General features: G+C 38.7%; 1 protein-coding gene across 11 annotated transcripts in view; it reads left to right on the top strand.

The window, feature by feature from the left end:
* Positions 1-16,879, top strand: part of DISC1 (DISC1 scaffold protein) — a 320,664-nt gene that overhangs the window by 21,284 nt on the left and 282,501 nt on the right. For all 11 annotated transcript variants that reach the window (XR_014882141.1, XR_014882142.1, XM_085219744.1 and 8 more), the window contains exon 3: positions 1,845-1,914. Coding sequence is in view for 9 of the 11 variants with exons in the window: in XM_085219744.1 (XP_085075870.1) it covers positions 1,845-1,914 (70 nt within the window). In the remaining 2 variants the exon portion in view is untranslated. The remainder of the gene's footprint in view (positions 1-1,844; positions 1,915-16,879) is intronic.

Below are 16,879 nucleotides of genomic sequence, written 5' to 3'. Positions count from 1 at the left end.
ATAAATTAATAAAAAATAAAAAGAGAGTACTCATCACCTTGTACTGGTTTAGGACGTTCTGATCTGAAGCAGCTCCTTCAGCAGTTGAGCTCCAAATGTCTTTCTAGCCTGCAAACAGGAGCACTTGATTGTTGCAGCATCAGTCACTTAGCCACGGGCATGGCTGTACTGCGGTACCCAAGCAGATTTTAAATGACCTGCCATGTCCCCATGTGCATGATGGAATAAACAGTGCAAAAAGCAGCAATGCTCTATTCTCAGTGTAAATGGTTGTTATATATCATATATATGAAAAAAGTGTCATTTGAACCATTTCTACTGTAAGCTTCTTTAGAACTCTATAAAAATATGGCATAAAATACAGATAACGATTTATGGTGAGGATTCAGTGCCTTCCTTCTACATGTTGTATGCTCATCACCAGCCTCAGAGAAAAAACACTGATGTTTCTGTATGTGAAAAACAATACTACTGAAAACAAAACAAAAACAACAGAAACCTCGAGGGAAAGGGACTATGTGCAGTGGTTCGGTTTTTTCTTTTGTTTTTCTTCCAGAGGATCCTAGAGCCTGCTATTAATCTAGCTTTTTTTCCCCCTCCTGCCTATACCTTTTATATAAGTTTTCTGATCAGTCCACTTCACTCCTATATTTGTAAGAGATGCCATTAATTTATATGTCTTGCCTGATTTGCACTGACTGCGTTGATGTGACAACTGAATGGTTCTAGTAAGTTGTTATATGGCTGCACCTCTTTTTCTGTACGCTATTTAGAGTTTAACTATAAAGATTTAATACAAAAGTGTTTTAGGAAGGAGCAAAGTTTTTGAACATGCAGAATGCCTCAAGTATGAATTTTCTTGCTTTACCAAGCACTTTCAAGCTTTGGACTATGAGGATATATGTTGATTCTTTTTCCGAGTTTACCTCTCTCAGTGCTGATAATGGCTTGTTGGTACAGGTCAAGTGTAAATTTAATAAGAAAACACTTTTCAAATTTATAACTGTAGCTGTGCTAGACTGTGACTGGCACGGGGCAATAAGGAAAGGACTGCATACCTTTAATCAAATTCTTGTAACAATAAAAACTGTTAATATCCTTTGGATGCACACCTGCCCTTCTGAAATATTTCGGTAAAAGATGTAGATTCATTAGAAAGAAGTGTTTTCTTTTGAAAGAGAACTGTATTCTAGTAAGAACTTCTTTGTGTAAAGGCACTTTCTATGTGGTATAGGGCTTTTTTTCACACCCCTCCCACTTGTAATATGGACACTTCTAAAAATGCAAACATAAGTGTTTTCTAGATAAGCTTAAAATATATTTTAATTAAACTTCATTTATTGCAATTGAGCACAGTTCTCTCTGCCTTAATGTGAGTATTCTTGACCCAAAATATTCATACTACATTTCTCTTTTTGTTTGCCTTCAGCAATTCTGGATGTGCTCTGTGCAAAACTTGTATAGGCAAAAAATTGTTAAGTGGGCTAGAGAACAGAACATTGAGTTAGAATGGGATCAGAAGTAGACGTTAGGTTGACAGAATCCTATAATAATCCTTACTTGGAAAAGGATGAAAAATATCCTATGATCGCACAATCTGTTTAGCTTTTCAAGAAAAGCTGTTGATGTCCCTTGTAGATGTTTGGACTAGAGCCATTCTTGACTGAAGTGGCTGCAGTTCAGCTGATTTCCAAGTAGGTCTGTCTACTTACCAAATGTGGGGTTTAATTCTCAAAATTGGTTCGTTCTAATGAGGTAGTAGGAATTCTGTAGATTTATATTATGTAGAGATTAATAGTGATTCTTAAATGTAATTTCTATATAACTTTTTTTTCTATATACAGGTAAAATCCATGATATTACGGATTGAGAGACTCCAGCAGAAAGCAATAGAAGCAGATGATTATGATAGAGGTGAGAGTTGTTCCCTCCTACCTCCCCCGAATCGTGCTGCTTTTTCTCGTTCCACTCCTTCCCCAGTTAATTTTATTTTGTATTTTTTACACTGCTGTGGTTAGGTATGGGAGATGAGTTCAATGAACTCTATTGTTCATTCTGTAATGTGGCAGGAAACAAATTAAAGAGAGAAGTAGGTCAGCAGCAGGTAGCAACAGTTTTGATTTTCTTGAGCAACATCACCATGTGGGAAGGTTGAAATGCGAATAGCCACCATCTGGATCAGCTGTTTTGAAGCAGCATGACTTTAAAAAATACAGAAATGAATTAAAGCTTTGTAAAGAGAAAGGACAGGCCCTGGCTGCTGACAGGGTGTGATTTGTTGCTTGCCGCATTTAGTCATGACACTACAGCAGAGCTCTAACATAGAAAAATGAGGTCAGTAGCTATAATAAAAGTGAATGATACTGTCCTGTGGGATGAACTTGATGTCCACTGAGTTGAATAAAAAGCACCTAAAGAATGATGATGCATCTGGTGTCGAGTATCTATCTTTGAATAGTGCTTTTCTCTTCAAATGGATTGGCACTTCTGATAAGCTGTGTGTGTTAATAATTAGAGCATCTATTAACATCTCAGGTTTCTTATTATTTCCTGGTATGGCAGCCTGTGTTCAGATAATCATATTTTGACAGTCTTGAAGTTTCATCCTAGATGAAATTCTTCCCAACAGATTTATCTTTGTTTGGAAAGTACTGCAAGTGTTTCAGTAAGCTACATTGATAATTCAGAGAGTACGGGTGGAAAAATACAGTTTTACCCTTCCTCCCCATATTTTTCCTCAGTTTTTTGGGAATGGAGAGCAGACCAACTGGCAGCTTTCCTATCAAAATTAATGTTTTAAGCTGTGCAGTGTTACCATGGGGTTCGAAAGATGTGGGAGGGAGGGAACACAACCAAGGTAACTCAAATGTGTTTTAACAATGTCTGGGGAGTAGGTGGTTCTGTTGGCCTCTCAAAGCCTTGTCAGTATAGGGAAAAAAAAAAAAGTCTGCTAGTCTCACAAGTCATTCTTCCTAGTATGATGTTTCCCAAAGGGGAAAACCTTTAGCTATGCTATCAACTGAGCATATTGTAGACATTCATTGGTTTAATCTCTGTCAAACTGAATAGATGTTATTGATATGTGTTTTACCTGTGGTATGCTTACTATTCTTTATGTGCCTTTTGATTGAGTTTCTGGTAGGCGACTTTCTGACAGCTGTATACTAAGTGCATGTGGTTCCTTCAGATTTTTAGCCAGAATTCACTGGGTACTCATCTAATTCAATTAAAAACAAATAAAAAAACATATCAGGCTTAAGATTGGCACGTGATGCCCTGTAGTTTCCTAGCTTTGCACAGAGAATTCTTGGGTAGTATCCCTGGTTGCTAGTTTGGTCTATTCAAAACAGGACCACAGTTCTGTTATCCCTGATTTTATCAACAACCTTTTCCAGTTTCCAGCATGATTCTCACACAGGTAGCATGGAGAGCAGTTTGCAGCCTTCTATTTATTTCCCTCAGGAAAATGGTCTGGATGAAAACTGATCTCATTGATCAGAATTAAAGCTGTACCAGGACAAAGGCAAAGAGGAGTGTCTGAGGGTGGAATTGCTCTCTTTTTGCTAAGGCTGGCTCGTATGGGCGGAAAGCATTTGTTATGTTACGTTTCTAGATACTGAAGCACCTGAAAGATTTTGTGTTGGGCTCCTGCATCTCTGAAAAATGGAACTTTATCTTGATGCAAGTGCTCCTGGAAAATGTTACTGTGTAATATGTGGCTGTGTATCCTTAATTTTCTCCTCAGTTTTTGAGTCCTTGACCTACTTTCTGTCTTATTGGTCTTAGCTCCTCTACTAATAGAACCATCAGCCGTTTTAATGTGTGTGAAACTACTTTTCATTATTATCCTGACATCTAAACTGACTTCCTGAGTTTTTTCTTCTGTGAAACATAAGCAGATTATCTCCAGGGAAAGATATATATGGAGACGTTGTGGCTCTGCAAGAAGAGTTGAAGCTGTGACACTTCCTTCCTCTTCCTGAGCTTTCCACCTTTGTGTTTAGAACTAAAGAGCCCCTGCTCTTGGAAGAGTACAAAGATTTGCGTGTGTAGTTTGAAAGCTTATTACAGAGCTTACAGATTGGCCCAGTACCAGTTTCAGTTCAGCTGAAATCTGTAATTAGCCTTCTTTAAATGGGATTTTATTGCCAAATACTGATATCAGGGAATGAAATAGCTAAATGAGCACAGCTATGCATAATGCTACATGCACTGTGAATGGAAATTTATTATCAGTGGAAGATATAGTATATACAGAGGTCTGAGGACATGGGTTACTACTAATTAAAAAAAAAATACTATCCCCGTAATTTAGAGATTTTCTTTGTATGTAGAGTGAGTTCTGTTCTCACTACAGGATGTTTTGAATCATGGTACTGCCGCATGCAGTGGTAGCCCAGGTTTGACTGATCTGGGAGGGCTACCAAGGAAGGAGGGGGATGCTCTGAATAGCGTGCTGTGAAATGCTGTGTACATGGAAGAGGAAAGGAGAGGAGGTGAAGGAGGGACACAGGTAGTTGTACTCCCAAATTGGAAAATAAAGCGTTAACAAATTATCACTTGCTTCAGTGATTGTGTTTGTGGCTCTTGTATAGCTTTAGCAATAGACAAGAACTCAATCTATTTTCTGACATCAAAAGCTACCGAGTTTTGCAGGAAGGGAGTTCTCTTTGTACAGCAGCTCAAAAGGAAAGAGATCTGTTACGCTTCGAGGAGCCAAAACTGTTTTTCGCTGTCTGTTCCTGCAAACGTAGCATCTTGAAGTCAAATATCTGAATGACGTCAATGCCTTCCTGCTCTCCAGAGCTTTGTGAAAGTTGCCATAGTTTCTAGTAAATCTTGAATCTGAAGTGCAAATAAAATGTTGCCCCTACAGAGAAGGAGAAGTGATGCACTGTTTTCTTTTCCCTTATGGTGCAAGAGACAGAAAAGACTCAGAAATAACAGGAAGTTTCTCCCACTGCACAGCCATAAACAAATACCTTGTTGCAAACAGGTCAGGAATAAGGATATATCATCTATTTCTTGAAGGTGAGATGATTTTTTTTTTTTTTTGTAAGGGTTGTTTAGAACCACAACCCTCCATTGTCTGAGAGCTTGTTTAAATGCTATAAGCCTCAGCTTCACCTCCTCAAGCTTAGGGGGAGCACAGCAGAAATGTCTTTGCCGTTACTTGTTTGTGTTCTGTGCCTTCCTGAAGTCTTGCCATGGTTAGGGGGTTTAATCAGTCATTCAAATAAGTGCAGTTTATTCCCATACTTTCTGGCAGAGCTGTATCTGTTTGTACCCTGAAAGCGACAGAGGCTCAGCTGAGTCTTCCCTCCTGTCCCAAGTCTGCTCCTCTGCTGGAGGTTACCAAGTGAGAGTGATGCTGTGAGACGTGCGGGATGCCACTAAGCCCCTCTCTTCATGCTCAGTGACTGTGTGTTGTTTAAATACAGATATTTCTTGTGTCAAATACATATATAGAGAGATGAACATCATCCTCAATCCTCATATAATTTTGATAGAAGACATCAGGGTTTTCCTTGTTTTATTGCTCACTCTGTGCCTCTGGGTGACTAAATATCTGGAAGTAGCTTAGCTGCTTCTGTATTTACTTGTGATCTCCTCTTGATGGCCACATTACTGTATATATTCCAATCAGGTACTATACCGTGGGAACAAGATAACAGCATTTTTGCTTTGCGTAGCATGTAGTAAAAATCAGTCTGTTCTCCAAGGATCACTTGGAATGTTGTCATGGCTCATTATTTGTGATGGAACTTGGCAACTCCAAGGTTAAACACGTTGCTGAATGCAGGAGGAAAAAAAAAGTATATATTTGTATCTGTGGGAGATGTGCTTGCAGTAAAAGCAAATGTATTTTGCTCAGTGCAAATCTTTTGCCCAAGCATTTTAAAGCCCTTTTCCTGTTCTTTCCCATGGTTTCTCAAGTTCCCATGGTACAGATGGCAGAGGGATTGGTGATATAGTATCAAAACTGTGACTAGCTGCTGAACTACAGTACTGGCTCACGTGCCCTGGTGTTACTTCAGATATAAGTGTATACAGAACTATTCTGTTTTCATTTTTAGGTTGGTCTTTCCAAATTTTTCTTTGTGTTGTGAAGTGGAAAAGTATTATTTTAGTTAAGTTTTATTTCTAATCATAGGTTTTAAACATTTAAACCAATTTGACTTTCAAGCAGATGACAGGTGACTTGCTTTTTTCTTTTTCTTTTCTTTTTTTTTTTTTTCTTTGCTAGTAGAACTGTTTTTAGATGGAATTTTACTGTACTTGAATAAGATGTTTTCTTGACAAGAGGTTTTCCTGGTGGGACAGATAAATGAATGCAAGTTAGCTTAGTAAGAATGAGGATCCTAGAGTGGCTTGGGTTGGAGGGACATTAAAGACTATCCAGTCCCTACACCCTGCTGTGGGCAGGGCTGCCACTCACCAGATCAGGCTGCCCAAGACCACATCCAATCTGGCCTTGGATGCCTCTTATAGTTAGAATAGCATGTACTTCCAGAAGTAGAATCCTTAAACTTAGCTGCATATTGAGAAAAGCATGAATTGTGATGCTACCGATGAGGTAAAAGGTGGTGGACACCTTTTTTTTTTTTTTCTTTGTTTGTTTTTTAATCTTACTGGAATAAAATTTTTAAGGGGGTGCGGAGAAGGGCTCAGGCAAATTATCAGAATCAAATCTTTGTATTAACTTGTTTATCCTGTCTTTGAAAAATTCACCTAACCTTAGAAAAGGTTTTGGGTGGTTATGGAAAGCAGGTGCTTGTGTGAAGTATAAATTAAACCTGATTTTCTATGCAATAGAATAGAAACAGTGAAATTCTCACAACTCTTCCATCTTGTCTGAATTTCTTTGTTTAAGACACCAGTCTGAAATGAAAAAGTAAATTATTTTTTTTTTTAGAAATATCCATATCTATTTATTATTTGTCATGTCTGTTATTCTTTTTTATTTCACAGAGTTGAAAAAGGAATTGAGTTGGTTACAATTTAAAGGTGTGAAACTCTTTATCATGCTGTCAGACAGCAGAAAAAACCCTGAATTTATTTTTAAATGTAGTGGTTATTACTACAGGTGTAGCACACATGGTCAGCAACTTCTGGATGCACTTCGGATGATTCCTCTCAGTTTGACTCTGTAGCTCAGTGTCTGCCATGCCTCCCTGAGGCAGAACAGGATCTTGCTATTGGTTGGTTCATGTCCACACATAGAAAATGCACCCATGTTTTCTTTATCTTTAATCCCTTAGTCAATATTGAAGAGGAATTTACTTTAGTAGCGCAGTATCTGCAGCCTAAATATGTTTTTTAGGAAGCAGTAGTATTTTATGGGTTTCTACTATGTCCTCTTTTAATTTGGCTAGTGTAAAGAGATTCAGCTACATTTTGGGCTTCTGGAAACTGCTTGAGTACAAGAAAATTGCTGAAGTTTTGGCATGCCATGTGCTTGGAAGCTCTCTACTCCCAGCCATCTGCTGTCTAAAACTGACACCATAGGCTACCCCTCCTCTGATAGCAGGACTCTTTCTCAGTCCATGATGCAGCCAAGCTGTTCCCAGACAGCCTGGCTAGTCTTTTACAAACAAACAAGCAACAAAGAAATCAGAACAAAATAAGCAGTTATGCATAATTGACTAGAGTATACTTGCTGAATTGCGTTTGAGGCATGGAGTTCTGATGGGTGTAGATCATGAGAAGTGTTGATATGCTATCTGGACAGTACCCACTGACTGAGTGACATGGCTTTCTCGCTACCCAGCCCATCTGCTTAATTTTCACTTGCAAAAACATGTAGCCTTTTTTTATAAATCTGTCCTGAATATATGTATATATCTTTCCCTTCCTCTTTAGGAATATTAACTCCAAATAAAAAAGTTGTCATCCATTTGCAATGTGACCCCAGAGGCAGTAAGACCATTAATTCAACGAACAACTAGAAATTGATTTTGCTGCTCTTGACTTACGCTTCAGGTATATGCTTTTCAAGGGAGTGGAGCCCTCTATTTTCAATTATTGCCTGCTTAATAAATAACTGAATGTGGACAGGAACTGCTAGATGGCATGGTAGCACAATTTCCATGTAATTGGGGGTTAAATATGTGCCAAATGGCTGTAGCTGCAACTTGAAAGCAAATATGAAAGACTTTCAGTGCCAGTCCTCTATGTGGAGCTGATAACACTCCCTGCTGATTGCTGGATGATATCTGGCTGAATCCCTTAAGATGCTTTTATTGGAGATCTCTGCGAACCTTCGATTGCTTGTCACTCATCTGCAAAGTGAGATTGCCTTGAATCAATTAACTCCTCCTTTCTTCTGAGGTTTCCATTTGGTCCCTCCTCACTCGAGTACCCAGATCAACTGACCATACTTGGGAGTACTCATGGCTGGTGGGCATGTCTGACCTCCAGGATACTTCCTTGTGCTGCCTTTGGTGTGCGTGATTTTTTGTACATTCCTTTCTTATCTGTCACCTGTGGAAAGTGAGAGATGGCTAAAGTAGTAAAAAGTGTTCTTAACTTTTTTTTTTCAAGTCATGATAGTGATAAGCACCAGTGGAAAGGTAAAGACAAGAAATTTCAATTCCTATTGCTCTTGTGCAATAGCAAGCTTTGCAGAAAATGTTAAGAGACTGAAGGCTGCCAGTGGGAGTATACAAATGACCCTGTATGAGAACTGCTGAATCATGGTCTGAACCTCTCATTGACCACCTGAGGAGAGCAATGAGTCAGCCCTGGGAGCACAGGTGAAGGCAATTGACCTGTGCTACTGGAAGGGGTGGAGCCTGGCTGCACCTCTCCTAGACCCCATTTAAGAGCTGGCTACTACTGGAGAAGGATCCTCTTGGAGTCTTCTCAGCAAGCCCAGGATAAGGGTAAGCTTTCCATCCATTCTTCTTTAGTGTGATAACTTGTTTAGCCTAACTTTCTTGTATGTTTCTTAATTATAACATCTGTACATTCACTGATTATACAGACCCTGTGTGCTGTAAGTTTTAGACTTCTGCTGCTGATACCATACTATCCCATCAGTATAGTGTTAGTCAGAATTTCTGCTTGATTTTGATTTTTTTGAGGGAGTTGTTGGGTGACTGGAACATCTCCGTGTGCACTGGGATTTTTAAGGCAAGAAAAAGTAAATGAATTTAAAGTTGGATATGTTTGATGTATGGCAAATTTGAACAGAAAACAAAGCAAAGTGCTATCAGCATAACTCAGATATGATGTTGGGAACAAGTAGGAATAAAGATGTACAGCCTTTCCAATTAGGTTATTGCAGAGTGTACTGTTCCACAGTTATTTGTGGTTGTTAATTTATGCACCCCTCTAGCATTGCCAAGTGCCTTCACCTCCTTACTAGTGGTAGCCCACTGGAGAAGTAAGTCCTGGGGAAAAGGCTTTAATTTTTGGATGGCTAGAAGCCGTGCTAGGGTTTATTAAACTTCCTGAGAAATTGTTAGGTGCAGTGTAAAGAACAAGACCAGACTTAGTTTGAATATGCTATGGCAGCATGCAAAACACCTGTTGTGTTGCAACAGAATGCTGGTGATGGTGGTGTAGAATAGAGCGCTTGTAATAAAAGTCTGAAGAAAAGGTCCTTGTAACAAATAAGTGAATCTCTACAGTTTCCTTCTTCCCCCGACCTGCTGAGATATTCCTATGCTGTCCTAATATCCAACTCTAAAACCTTGACCTTGTAACAGGTGAGTTAACATTGGGAATTACTAGATTATCTAAACTAGAAATGATCTTGTTTCCAAACTCTGCCTCAACAAGCTTTTGAGCGGTGCGATGCAAGTACTAATTGCTATGTCCTGAAATGCTGGTGTGCAAGACATGCTAAGTGGAAGCTCACAGAAGATGAAGGCTTGAATTTGACGTGCATAACAATATAAATTTAATACTTATTATACAGTCTTTAATAAATGGTTTTTTATAACACTTTGGACTAGATCTAGGATTTCAGATGTGCAAGCTATGTGGGAAGTTTTTCTTGGCTTTTTTTTCCTCTTGTGTTGTGAGGCAGTCAGGTAAGATCAGTCTATGACTGTAGCCACAGGTGTTGATAAAGTTAAATAAACTGCAGGGTGAGGGCCATTGTGTCCTCCTGGACAAAGTGTGTCACTAGAGAAATATCTTTAATTATCTGATCAGAACCTGGCAAAATATCGAATACTTTAGGAAGGGTTTTTGAATTCTCTAGTTGCTCTAGCTGTCCAGTTAGCAGGACAAGCCTTGTTCAACTGATTTCATAGTGTTATAGTAAAATGCATTATAGGCATTGCTGTATAGATAATATTATTGTGATTTATGTGGGAATGAAACAGTTCTAGCTTCACATTATAAAATGGTAGACTTTGTGTCTACTGCTGAAATTTTATGGTGAAAATATGAAACTTAGAGAATAATTAGAGAAGCAAACTATCAATGTGGTGTATTGTAGTGAGTTTTAAGTGGGGTTGCAACTAGATGATCTTTTAAGATCTCTTTTGGACTAAGCCATTCTATGATTAGGCACAGCTTTCATGTGTGGAGTGGTTGAGCAGGCTGAGGCAGCACGAGGGTAGTTAAATACAAATAGAGATGAACTGTATGAGATCTCTCCTGGTACAAGAACCAAGGGGTATACAATGATTCAGGTTCCAGATAAACCAAAGAAAATTGTTCTAAACACCAGCTGTCTATTGCATGAAGATCTCTTCATTAAAGCATGTTCTGGATGCAGAGTGACTGCAGGGGCAGGCTGGACTAAGCAAGCAAGCAAACAACAAAAAACATGCTCTGGAAATCCCTGGAACTGGAAAGATTCAGAAGCTGAGGAAATATTCAGGGGAACTATCACACGTGTGCTTTCACCACAAGCAGCATTTTCTTCTGGTTATTGTTGGGGAAATTCTTTAGAATTAATACAATTTAACTTAAAGAAAAATACACTGTTCTTTTATAGACACTTTCATTTGGGCTGCTGGATGTCTTCTGAAGTTACAGGTGAAGGAGTTAGTAGCATGTGTCACTGTGACTTTGTCATTTTTTCTTCTGATTATAAAAGTGAATGTCAGCCATGCAGACTCACCAGCAATATGACACTTGTAGAACTGTATGTGTTTTTGAAGCAAACTGTGGCTTTTGAGAATGACATATCAATAGGTATGTGACCATCAGACAACTTCTTAAACTCTGCTTTATCATTTTTTGGACTAATTATTTTTACTTCCAAGATATTTTGTAATTTAAAAGAGAAGCGTATAATGCAAAACAAAACAAAGAAGCTTGTAAGTGAATTTATCTAATGTTATCAAATGTATATGAGAAAATCTCATGTAGCTTTTGTAAACAGATTAATAAATTGGTTCACTACCCAAAACAACAGCAGAAAGCCATTAAAAAAAAGAGTAAGTTAAATTCTTGAAAAATGCAAGGCACCCCTCTATAAGTATTTGCAAGCATACTCTGTTATCTACTGAAGATGCATTCCCAAATATTATATCACTTACAAAAACATTTTTTTTTCCTGAAAAATGTTAATGTAATGAGGAGCTTATGAAATACAGGAATGGTATAGACAACATTCAGCAGATGTGCGGAAAGAGTGTCATCAGCTGGAGGAGAGGCTTACTTTCTGGAATGGATTGCTGTTCTGAAATAATTGCCTTAACAGTGATACTGAATGCCCAGCTGTACTTACAGTAGAAGACTTGCATAAGGTCTTCAGTCCCAGGTGGAGCAGCTGCAAACTTTAGGAATGGTTGTTTATGCCAAAAGATGACATTTCTTTCTGCTGACCTTGCTGATGTTTACTCTTTGTGTCTCCATTTATTACATCATCATATATTTAACTGTTGTGAATTTGAATTGTGTGTATTCAAGTTGCTGCACACATTTCCCTCTCTGTTACTTTGGTTCTTGTAGGGAACAGATTGTTTTGTTGTCTGTTCATTACAGCCACTTCATCTGTGAGACCAATAGCAGTTAGTGGAACAGGACATTAAATGATTGCTGCTGGCATGCTAAAATAAGCATAAGAGGCAGTTACAGTCTTACATGAAAAAACATATTCCAAAGAAACCAAATGACCTTGCAAGTCATTGGTCTGTCTATACTTACTGGCTCCAGTCCTGCTTTGAGTAGGTTGATCATGCCTTGGTTGGGTCTGACGTTAAGTAAACCTGAGGTTGATTTGAGAATTGAGGCCCTTCTTAGGAAAGAGAGGAGAGGGAACCTAAGTTAGATCCACAGCTTTGTAGGCATGTCTGTGCTGGAAAAGATGGCAGGATTTCAGTATTTTGTGGGATTATGGGACAAAGGGAAATGCTATAGCCAAGAAGAGTGGTTTAGCAGTGCATTAGATAGTGGTGTACAGTCCTAAATATAGTTAAGTTCCAGGTGAAAGCAGCATCTTATTTCCATCTTTTAATGATGTCTGAATTATAATGATTCATGTAGGCCTCAGAAATAGAAGGAATGGAGCTGAGTTGTAAGAAATTATTAGCATGGTTGAATTTTCTGGAAGAGCTAAAGAGTTCAAAGAACTTCATGACTACAATAAATTGGACCTACAGAATTTGTAAAGTGCATGTGAGTTCCGATTTGTTTGAGCTCAAATATCTGAGGGTCTGTTTCTATCAAAAAAAAATGGCATTCAAATATTTTGCCAAAAAGGGTTTGTTTTTTTTTCCCCTCTTTGTTTTGACCATCATCTGCTCAGTCTGAAAGGTACAGGTGACTGCCAGTGCTGTCAAATGCTCCAGTGTTAGTGGAATGACTTTTTGGCTGCTCTCTGCTGGGCTCTTTTCACTCTGATTCCCTAGTGACAGCAAGAACTTTCTCAGCAGAATCTGCTGAAGTTATATGCTTGTTTTAATGATGACCATACAGAAATTCAGCGAGAGAAGGTCCCTGCTGCACACCATACTGCAGTGGACAACTTACTAGTGGGATTTATTGCTGAAAAAATCCTTCTCTGTCAAATACCATTCAAGGGAACTCAATCTGAGAAAGAGTCGGGCTGGTGAAGTGGAAGCAGGAAGCTCAATAGCACATTAATAATTCTTCTGAAGTCTTATTTTTTCACATTAATGAAAGTAGCTCTGGCTACTTAAGGATGCTATGCTTATCCTGACCTTCTCCCAGTGCATACAAGCCATTAGGCCAAATGCCATGTTTTGTTATCCATGGACAGCAGATTCTCTATGAGCTGCCATTTAAAGAAAAGAGAAAAATAATAACAGACCTTAGTGTGCAACAGTAATTAAATCAGTGTGAAATAATATCTGTGAACTCAGCACCCAAATTCGTAACTTAGTGCAGGGATGTAAGTTTGAAATATTTTAATTTGATTTCTTGTTGCTGGGGAAAACATTTATGAGCAAGAGTGGAAACTGCCTAAATTGCCTCAGCTGAAGGCAGGCTTTGACAGTTGGTGATGCTAGTGCCATCTGAGCAGGAAGGTTCAGGTGTTGTCTGCTTCTCAAGACCTAGGGTGAGGAAGGTGAAGAGTTTAAAATAATATAAAATATCTGTCAGGAACAAGTAGTCTTTGTTTCCCCATTGCATTCCATTTGTGCTATTACCAAATTTGTTCATTTTTTTTTCATTTTTCATTTTTCAAGGACAGTGTTTCACCTTCTTGTGCTGTATATGTGCAATTCTGCTCATTGGTTGAACGTGATATTTTGTTCAAGATATGTTAGAGATGTTCCTCTTCCTTTTTCTTGCTTTCAAAATATTTAGGCTATACTTACGTGTAGGTGTTGTACTGACTGCTCTGTTCAGTCTGAACTTTTTTTGGGCAGCCTTATGTGCTCAGCAAAACTATTTCATTGCTATTCTCTCAGGAAAAAAAGCACTTACCTTCTTGTTGCTCAATTTAAAAGGAAAGACTGCATGTCTCTGAACAGCTCTCTAATGACTCCCCAGTGTAAGTAGGCAAGAGTTATTTAGAAGCAGACCAGGTAGCAAAGCAGTGGAGCTGTATTTGACTCTTCCTTCTGTCATGGAATTCTTACTTGTTGAGTGCAAGTGGAAAAATATTGTCTCAAAAAAATGTGAAACTGAGCTTTTTTTTTTTTTTTTTTTTTGCTTGTAGAGGTATCAAGAAAATTCTACTTTTGATCAGATGAGTAGAAAAGTAAATCCAGTTCCTCTCCAAGTCAGAGGTCGGTTATTTAATGGCTACAGGGAACATAGGTTGTGTAATGGCCAGGGTTGTTCGTGAGGGATTCATGGCCTGCCTGAACTGCTGGACAAGCATCCCCTGCGTTACAGCTTTAAGGAAGCAAACTTGGACTCTGACTCAACAATCTGGTGCAAGAGTTTCTTATGCTTTCATGTATGTTCCTGTAGAGAGTGTGCTATTAGTGATGTCAGGCCTTGTTTCCTTGCTTCCCTTGAGTGAAGCAACAGCATCATGTCCTTTTAGAGGCTGTCTGCCCTACATGCTGTGCCTGCTTTAATTTTATAGGGTATAATTGCTTAACAGAAACTTGCTTGTGAAGTGCCTCTAATTATCCTTCAGAATAAATGCTGTTAAGAGGAACTAATGAAGAACCGAAATGGTCGTCTACAAAATCAATTTTTATTTCAAAAGTTAGAAGGATTGGAAAATTAGTTCCCCTGAGAATCTTATTCTCTTTGCTCTTACAAACTTTCCCTTCCCAAAGAGTCAGTCTTTACTATATTTACGTTAGAAAATGTAAGTGAGCTCTTAGAGTTCTGTTCTAGAGTTCTCTGCATGTGCTACTGTCATTTTGTGATACTGTCCAAGTTACTTCTTTCCATAGCGAGTTTGTCAGATCATTGGTTTGTGTACTTGTCCCACTGCTGCAGCAGAGAGCCTAGATCTTGTACAATTCTTAACCAAGATACGTGTTGTGGGTTTTTTTTCCCAGATCTCTCTTCCTACTTCCCTTTATGTAAGGTAGATTCTTGTGGGATTTATATTTGTCTAGCAAGGTCTGATCTAAAAGTTATGTGGATGTTCCGTGGTTCTGATTTGTATAGTAGATGCCTGTTAGTTTTAAGGCACATTTTCATTCTTATGTTTTTTTAAGATCTTAATTTCTTTCCCCTCACCATTACAAAGATATATTGTATGTCCACTTAAATTTACCAAAATATTTTTAATATTCAAAATTTTTCTGTCATTTGACTCGACAATGCACATTTTTTTTTTTTTCAAGTATTTCCTATACATACCTAAAAGAAATATTAGTAAACGCTATTTGTGGTGCAGAATTTTTTTTAAGTACCTTGGCAAGGATACAGAAAGCATTTGCACAGCCCTGGTGGGCAGCCAGAAAGGCTACCTATGACAAAATATACTGCATAACCTTTGGAAAAATCAAGAAAACAGTGTGAAATATTAGGTTTTTATTCAGTTCTCATCTGCAGGCCAATTGACTCTTGACAGTTGGAGTTCTTTAAAGTACAGAGCACAAACCTATCATCTCAGCTTCTGAGCGAGTGGGTGGATGGTACTGGGGCCAGCTGAAAGGCACAGGTTTTTGATACAAAGGGGAGTAAAGCAACAGCACAAACCTACTTGCAGAAGAGAAGCTCAGGGACACTGGTGTTGATATTCTGCTCAGCTAAGGTTAACTAACTGCCCAAGATTTCTATAAAAGGTTAGGATGAAACTGCAGCAATGTTTGGTTCTAGTCAAAGAGCTCTCCTTGGGAGCTCAGGTAGGTTCAAATAGTTTAAAGAATAACTTGATCACTCTCAGCTCCTGCTGAATTAATGACTGTCCTACCTATCAGTGAGGAGGCCAATTTGGCCTCCAATATCAGTTTGTAAAACATTCTATAGATTTAGGAAATGTTCAGCAGTGGTATGTCATGTTCAGTGTCTTCCTGTCTGTGCAAAGTATTTGTGTGTGCTTTTGCTATGTATGGCTTTTCCAATAGGTATTTGCATGGCTGCTTGCTTCATCACTGTTTGGTAACTTCCAAGCATAGGTAGCTTTTTGTTAGGGAAATGTGTGTGCATAACAACAATGAAAAAGGAAATATTAATTTCCAGGGTAAAACCAGTGGGAAATATATATCAGTCAGAACATCTGTCCTCAAGGACTTTTTCACCTGGGCTTTTGCATGTGTTTGTTTAGAAATGTGTTACCTGGTACTTCACTCTGGTGAAGGGCTAGCAAGTGGTTCGTTCTTTACTGCCTTGACTTTGACAAGGGTGACTTGACCAGGTTCTTGCTGTGCAATTCAGCCCTAGTAGATGCTCTTTTAAAATGAAGGTTTCTAGTCTTCCAAACATGAAAACCGTATTTGGAAAAAAAAGAGTACAGCCTGCTTATAGAGTATGCTATGATAAACTGCTATGTCTGAAAGGCAAGAAGCTTGCTTTCCTGCTCTTCTGTCATTTTCTTCTTCTGCCTTATGATATTAGGATCTTTTCTGGCAGTAACTTTTCCCTGTACTTTAGGATCATGCTTGGCATGTGCCTCTCATTTCCTACTCTGAGTCCTTGCATCATCTTCACCTGGGTCCTTGGTATGCATTCATTCACCCAGCAGACTCCGTTAGACTGTGCTACTGCTGTCCCCTGGTGTGTGGGAATTAGATTTGCTTCTCAACTGGTAATTGTGGTCATCTGAGACTGTTAATTGGTAGCTGCTGCAATGAACTTCACTGATAGTAGCTGTTTTCTGAGCTGCAGAGCTGGTACAAAAATAGTCAATCTGTCTCCTAGTAACCTGAAATCAAGGCATGGGCATGATGACAGGTGCATCTTCCTTATCCTTCACTCAGTGAGTTAATTTTCACTAGACTGGAAAGCTAGTGACCTTTTTACTACAGATGATGTTCTTCTGCCTTCCTTTGTATTTGCCATAGCACCACAGCAACCAGAGGAACAATCAGGC

This window comes from Meleagris gallopavo, chromosome 2, assembly GCF_905368555.1.
Source record: "Meleagris gallopavo chromosome 2, MGAL_WU_HG_1.1, whole genome shotgun sequence".
NCBI classification, from domain to species: Eukaryota; Metazoa; Chordata; class Aves; order Galliformes; family Phasianidae; genus Meleagris; species Meleagris gallopavo.
The sequence above is the reverse complement of the archived record's forward strand: the minus strand, read 5'-3'. Positions and strand labels throughout refer to the sequence as shown.